The sequence below is a fragment of the Capricornis sumatraensis genome, chromosome 2 (genome assembly GCF_032405125.1).
Source record: "Capricornis sumatraensis isolate serow.1 chromosome 2, serow.2, whole genome shotgun sequence".
Lineage (NCBI taxonomy): Eukaryota > Metazoa > Chordata > Mammalia > Artiodactyla > Bovidae > Capricornis > Capricornis sumatraensis.
Genome location: NC_091070.1, coordinates 89,631,785 through 89,638,719, shown reverse-complemented (window position 1 = coordinate 89,638,719; position 6,935 = coordinate 89,631,785). Strand labels below are relative to the sequence as shown.

At 44.0% G+C, this 6,935-nt stretch overlaps 1 protein-coding gene across 1 annotated transcript in view; it reads right to left on the bottom strand.

Moving 5' to 3' along the window:
- Positions 1 to 907: 907 nt before the first annotated feature.
- The window catches only part of SERINC5 (serine incorporator 5), a 107,703-nt gene continuing 101,675 nt past the window's right edge, over positions 908 to 6,935 (bottom strand). Inside the window, exon 12 of the mRNA XM_068963992.1 lies at positions 908 to 5,415. Coding sequence (XP_068820093.1) covers positions 5,268 to 5,415 — 148 coding nt within the window. The 3' untranslated portion in view covers positions 908 to 5,267. The remainder of the gene's footprint in view (positions 5,416 to 6,935) is intronic.

Below are 6,935 nucleotides of genomic sequence, written 5' to 3'. Positions count from 1 at the left end.
TCCAACTCTTTGAAACCCCATGGACTGCAGCATGCCAGGCTTCCCTGTCCTTCACTGTCTCCCGGAGCTTGCTCACACTCATGTCTAATGAGTTGGTGATACCATCCAACAATCCAACCACCTCATCCCTCTGCTTGTTGGCTGTCAACCCCACTTATCCTTGTATTGAGTTGATTTCTCGGCCCTCACTCCCCAAGTCCCCCCACCTCCCCACCTGCTCCCACACAGTGAACATGCTGAGTTCTAACCACTAGACAACCAGGAAATTCCTAAGTCTTACTGTTTTAACAAGTGCCAGAATTTTTTTTTTTTTAAGAGTTCATACATGCAGGATTTGGATCACATTGAACAATTTATTTCATTGAACACCACACTGAAACCCACTCAATGAAATATCTTTCCAACCACACTGTTTTATTAACTACTTATCATTTCTAAGATGCCACAAGTAAAAATGTAGCTTCAAGGTCAAGATAAAGCCTCTTATTAAGATCTCAAAGATTTAAGGAAGTGCCAAATCCTCTGGCCAAACCGAAGATTTCTAAGACTCTTAAGTGTCTCCTAATCTCAGTTAGTTAGATAAGAGGGCTTCTGCCAAAATATGAGTATTGTCACACAGCATGCTCCAGTGCAGGAGGCCCAGCTTTGTTCCTTGGTCCAGCAACTAAGGGCTGCATGCTATGACTAAAGATTCTGAGCACCACAGCAAAGACCCTTCACAGAAAAGTAAATTAAAAATAATAATAATAAGAAGAAGAAAGCAGGCTGTTAGAGGCTTTCAGCAAGGAAGAAGGCAAAAAACTTGGGTTTTACTTTGTATCTTCTAGAAGCAGAACAGACTCTGAAATTTGAGATTAAATTAACATTTGAAGACATCTTTGGAAAGTGGTACCTGGCGGACTTTATTTATAAATATATCCAATAGCAAGAAGAAGAAAAAAAACACATAGTTTTCTATTTTTAATTTTATTAAAGTACAGAGTTAACAAGTTTTGAGTTTTCTACCTAGGAAAAGACTGGTCAACTTCGGCTGCTTCAGAGAAAAATTAGCACTCAAAAAAACCCCAGTTATAAATCCATAGGTGCCTTTGTGACTTAAAACAAAAAAATTACTAGTTTTAAAAGTTACCAAAACTCAAACATATCAGAGACCATTATAAATTTCAAACAGTAGATTACCACACATACTACATTTTCAAATTCTAACAGCAAAACATAACCACATAATTTGGCTACATCTAATTATTTCAGACAAGTTTTTTAAAAAAAGTAACAAAGTTATGACTATAAAACTTCTGTAGTTTTTTTTTCAAAGTAAAATAACCTTAAATCTTTAATAAAGGAAAACAAAACAATCCTTAAATTTCTTATAAATAGCTCTCAAGACATATATTACCCATCTGCTGCAAGCTTGCTTTACCTGAGAGAATTTCCCAGGATCCTTCACCACAAAGGATTACCTTAAAGAGTTCTTTCCAACATTTTACTCACATAAACATGATTAACCTACAGAAGTGGATGTGGACAAATGCATTCTTAACCCACCATTCCCCAAGTTAAGTTTTTGCTGAAAGGATTTTGCTTTTTAAAAAAGAACACCTCTTTGGTAAAAGCCAAATACTTCATCCTCTCAAAATGAACACTTCTGTAAATGATTTACTGAGGAAGGGAAAAAAGAGAGAGAAATCTTTAGAATGGTTAGCATTAATTCAAAAGACCTGTATCCTGCTAAGCAAGTATATTAGCACATCTCTGCCTAAAATACAAAACTGGATTAAAATGTCTGAGGCTTTACAAATATATTAAGGAAGGCAGGAAACACAGTTAAGAACGAAGCCAGAGGGATTTAGTAAATCAAGGAGAATACCCTACAGAGAACATCATGAACCCAGGGGTATTGGCGCCATCCTCAATGAAGGAGAGCCCAGGGTGCTCTCTGGACATGTGGGATCCCGGCCCAAGATCACATCCTTCTTAGTTATATCTAAAACCCCCTTTCATTTTCAAGACGAGTAGGACATGAATGTACACCAAAATGAGATGCTCTTTAGAAAGGCAATCAAAGGAGAAAAAGACCTAGGCAGCGTAAATGCATACAGGCTCTGGAATTCCCTTTGCAGGGTAACAGGAAGCACCAACGGTAGTAAATTTCTGGCCAAAATTATTATAAATAAGCAAATAATCTTAAAAAGGCAGAAAGAGACAATGTGGGGGGAATTAGCACTGCACAGAGGTCAACCATGGTGAAGCCATCTCTGAGCAACTGGAAATAAACAAAGGGGTGTGGGAGTGCCCTCGCTGGCCACCAGAATCCCAAAGCCCCCGGGACCCCAACCTTCATTGGCCCACATGCACACAGCCCATCTAGTCTACAAAAGAGCTCCAAGGACTTCTGGCAAACAGTTCTTTCAAGCCATTTCCCAAGAAATTGTGAGGACAAAAACGAAACCAACTAACCAGCATTAAAAAAAAAAAAAAATCAACCCAGTAAGGACCAAGTAGGGTTTCTAAAAGCCTCTGATGAGCAAGTTTCTGGTCTTCAGTCAGGTTACACACCTAGACACAAACAGCAACACTTCCAGAAGAATCCCTTCCTCTATTTATGTGTATCTACTCATGAAAATGAGAAGTGAAAAAATTTCCACATTGGACGAACAGCACCGAGGAAGCTGGCACATAGTTTTAAAAAATCTTCAGCTCTCATCGCTAAAGGAATCTGACCAGCAGCTTCTGAGAATGCACTTTTTAAACCATGTATAAAAAGTTGTAGGAAGCAAAGTCTATTATTCTGAAAAGATTATCAGTGAATTTATCAAATGAACATCATCCTTAACAGCAACTCAAAGCAATTGGCACTGTGTTTCCAGTTTCTTAAAACATAATAGCACAAAAACGTAGACTCTTTAAACCCATGAATGTTGACTTATCACCTGAGTACTGTTTACTACAATTAATATCATTAAAGTCAACATCTTATTTATATACCCTTAGTCCTCAGAGAACGTCCACATCTCTCTTGATCATTCAAATAAAACTGCTTAAATGTTCAGTTGAGAATAAAAATCAGAGTGACTGTAACTCTTGTGTCAGACTGACCTTCAGAAAGGAACATTATCAGGCACCAACCAAGTCTTAAGCAGCTGGAAAATGTGGGTTGGCTGTGGGGGAGAGGGGCTCAGGAAGGAAGCCTGGCCACTGGCGATGTCCTTTCCTCTGTGTCTCCTTGAGCTAGTTTCTGCATGGGAAGGGCCAGCTCGAAAGTCACAGAGTTGGATGCTAGACCCTAGCAGGAAGAAAACACAACAAAACCACCCCAGCTCTTGACCTGCCTGTCCTCTTGATCTCTGTAAAGCCAGTCTCGCTTACCCAGAGCCTGTCACTCACCAGCCACTGCAGTGCCCCCTGCCAGGGTGCTGTGACACACACCACCCACTGCCGCCACCTGTCTGACCACAGAGCTCCCACCCCCACAGGCTTCCCTGCGGGCCACACACGGCAACCTCTCATTTTGTGCCTACAGAAGACCTCCGGACCAAGTTTGAAGAGCTCCTGATCTGGGCGGGGGTGAGGGGGGAAGAACTTGATCAAGTGTACAAAACAAGGCTCTCCACACACACAATGAGTGCCTTTAAAAAGTGAATCTCCAGCACTGTAACTAAGGCAAGTTTCTGGAGGAATTCAGCCACTGGATGCCCCTTGCATCCACCCAACTCCCCCATTTGCTTGAGAGGAGGGCAAAGGAGTGAGTGGAAATGAAGGGTGGGACTAATTTCCCAGGTCAGCATTTGGCACCCTGGAGCCCAGCTTACGGGGGACCCGACGTGCCGAGAGGATTCTTTCCATCCTGCATGAAATACTAAAAGGCGGGTCCCCACTGTGTTTCCACTGGGGTCTCCGGTGGACATTACACTGTGTAAACTCCTCCCTGGATGAGAGCATCAACACTGAAAATGGAGATCTTCTTGCACAGCTGCCTAGAGTCAAATCTCTCTTAAGTGTCACCTTAGGAGTATGTACTTTGGAAATTTCTGTGGCTTTTGCTCATGGCTTAATTAAATAACTCCCCATCCCACCCACCTCTTTTTCTAAGTATATCTGGTCACTTCTACAACTTGTATAATTGGAGGCCTTACCTGGTCAGCCCTGTTTGAGGTGCTGCCTATGATTCTCACCTTAGCAAATCTACCCCTAAAATCATAAGGGACATTAACGGTGTGGTCACATTACAGAGCTGGAAAACAAAAGCCCTTTTGCTTTTACAATTTCAAAGGCCTCGCGTGGAAGAGAAACTGGTTGACTTCAGTAATGGAAAGAGGGGTGCAGCAGGCTTCCGTCAAGAAGCAACTTCCCAAGTAAGGTCCTAAAGTATCATGACTATCAACCCACAAACAAGAACTATAGCAAAGAAAACAACACGAGCATTGTTCTATCATCACGTGAACAACACCATGAATAAGGGTCAAATTACTCCATCACCGCCTGACCTGAGTTACAAAGCAAGTCACTAAGGCAGGAACTCAGATCAGGCGGTGACAATCTGGTGGGGGGGAATCACATGGGTGGTGATGGCAAATTGTGCTTTTTCACATTGTAAGGTAGATGCTGAACCCGAAGGGATGAGGGCACCTCTGGGAAGGGCAAGGGCAGAGTGAAGCCTGTGATTCCCAGCATCACAACTTCAAAGGGAAACGTGTCAGGGCAGGGTGGAGATAGCACAGGGGTGGAATGAAAAGCAGATGCTTCCTCTTGGAGCCAATAGACACCAGGATGGTGAGCAGGAGCTCTGCAGGCTGAGGTGTGGAGCCTTCTGAGGGGTCTGCCTTCTACTGGGGGCAAAGGGCTCCAGATTTTGTCATGTCTCTTTCAGGGATAGGTAATAGGCCACACAAAGTAAGCTTTTATCCCAGTGAAACGATGTCATTCCCCAAACTGTGCTTTGGTAAAAACACGCTGAAGGGAAATACTAGCCTGACCACTATCCCAATATTTAGGGGTAAAACACATACAAAATCTATAAACACTCAGCATCAACTTAGGTGAAATTTTCAATTCTTTAGGGGCAAACTGGTAGCTTCTTTTTGAATTTCAGAAATACAAAAAGCGAATCAAGTGATTTTTTTTTTTTTCCCCTGAAGGTTTTTCAGACCCAGTGAAGCCAGCCAGGGGAATGCCAGCTTGTCACAAAGTACCAGTCACTGCTTGACTCCTGGGATATTTGTTCAAGGGCATCACTTTCTGCTGCAGAACCAAGGAGATTGCTCAGATCCTCACACGGAGTACTGCGGAGAAGGTCGACAGAGGGGGGCAATGAGCGTACCCAGGTACAGGAGAACACATATCCAGCAGGAAGCCATCTTGACCCAAAAGATGGACCAGCTCCCGCTGAAGAAGGTCTCAATGTTGGCACTTTCATAGCTGTGGAAACAAGAGACCCAGCTGTGGTCAGAGCAGGAAGAGAACAGGTGGTGACAAGGGCTCTTCCCACCCAGTGTGTCCCTCCCTGATTCCACCGCCACCCCACCCCAGCCTTTCTTCTTTCCCTAGCAACTCAACTAATATAATTCACGCCCACTTAGAGCTCACGACTTTTATTACGTTCATAGACTTGTGTAACCACCACCACAGTCAATCCTAGGGCATTCTCATCACCGCAGAAAGGAACCCTGTGCCCTTTAGCTGTCCTCCCATTTCCTCCTCCACTTGGCCCCGGCATGACGCAACCACTTTCTGTCTGTATGGCTTTGCCAGGTCTGGACATGTCACCGGGCATGGAATCAAGTGGCCTCTTATGACTGGCTTTTCTCAGTATATCTCTTTTGGGGTGTCTCCATGCTGTAGTATGTAACAATACTTTATTCCTTTCTGTTGTGGAGGAATATTCCATTGAGTGGATATAGCACCTTTTGTTTATCCATTTGTCAGCTGATGGACATTTGGTTGCTTCCACTTAGCTGTTATGAACGATGCTGCCATGAACATTTGTGTATAAGCTTTTGCGTGGGCGTGTTTTTTTCTCCTCTTGAGTATATAATTAGGAGTACGACTGCGGGATCATATAACAACTCTGTGTTCAACATTTTGAGGGGACTATTTTCCAAAGTGCCTATACCCACCTACCAGGAGCGAGAGAGGGCTCCAGTTTTAACACATCCTTGATATCTGTTATTTTCTGCCTCCAACCTTTTTTAAGCTTCCCAAGCCAAAAATGTTCCAGGAATTCCCTGGCACACTGCAAGGAGATCCAACCAGTCCATTCTGAAGGAGATCAGCCCTGATATTTCTTTGGAGGGAATGATGCTGAAGCTGAAACTCCAGTACTTTGGCCACCTCATGCGAAGAGTTGACTTGTTGGAAAAGACTCTGATGCTGGGAGGGATTGAGGGCAGGAGGAGAAGGGGACGACAGAGGATGAGATGGCTGGATGGCATCACTGACTCGATGGACATGAGTCTGAGTGAACTCCGGGAGTTGGTGATGGACAGGGAGGCCTGGCATGCTGAGATTCATGGGGTCGCAAAGAGTCAGACACGACTGAGTGACTGAACTGAACTGAACTGAACTGCCTGCCTCCCCATTAGAGTATAGGCCCTGCCACCCACAACAGTGTGGCCCAGAGGAGCCACTCATATGTTTGTTGCACAATGAGTCTAAATAAATTCTCCAGGCCAGAATACTGGAGTGGGTAGCCTTTCCCTTCTCCAGGGGATCTTCCCAACCCAGGGATCAAACCCAGGTCTCCCACGCTGCAGGCAGATTCTTTACCAGCTAAGCCACAAGGGAAGCCCAATAATACTGGAGTGGGTAGCGTATCCCTTCTCCAGAGGATCTTCCTCACCTAGGAATCGAACTGGGGCCTCCTGCATTGCAGGCAGATTCTTTACCAACTGAGCTATCAGGGAAGCCCAAATATCTATCCTAAGTTATTCTAATGTCTA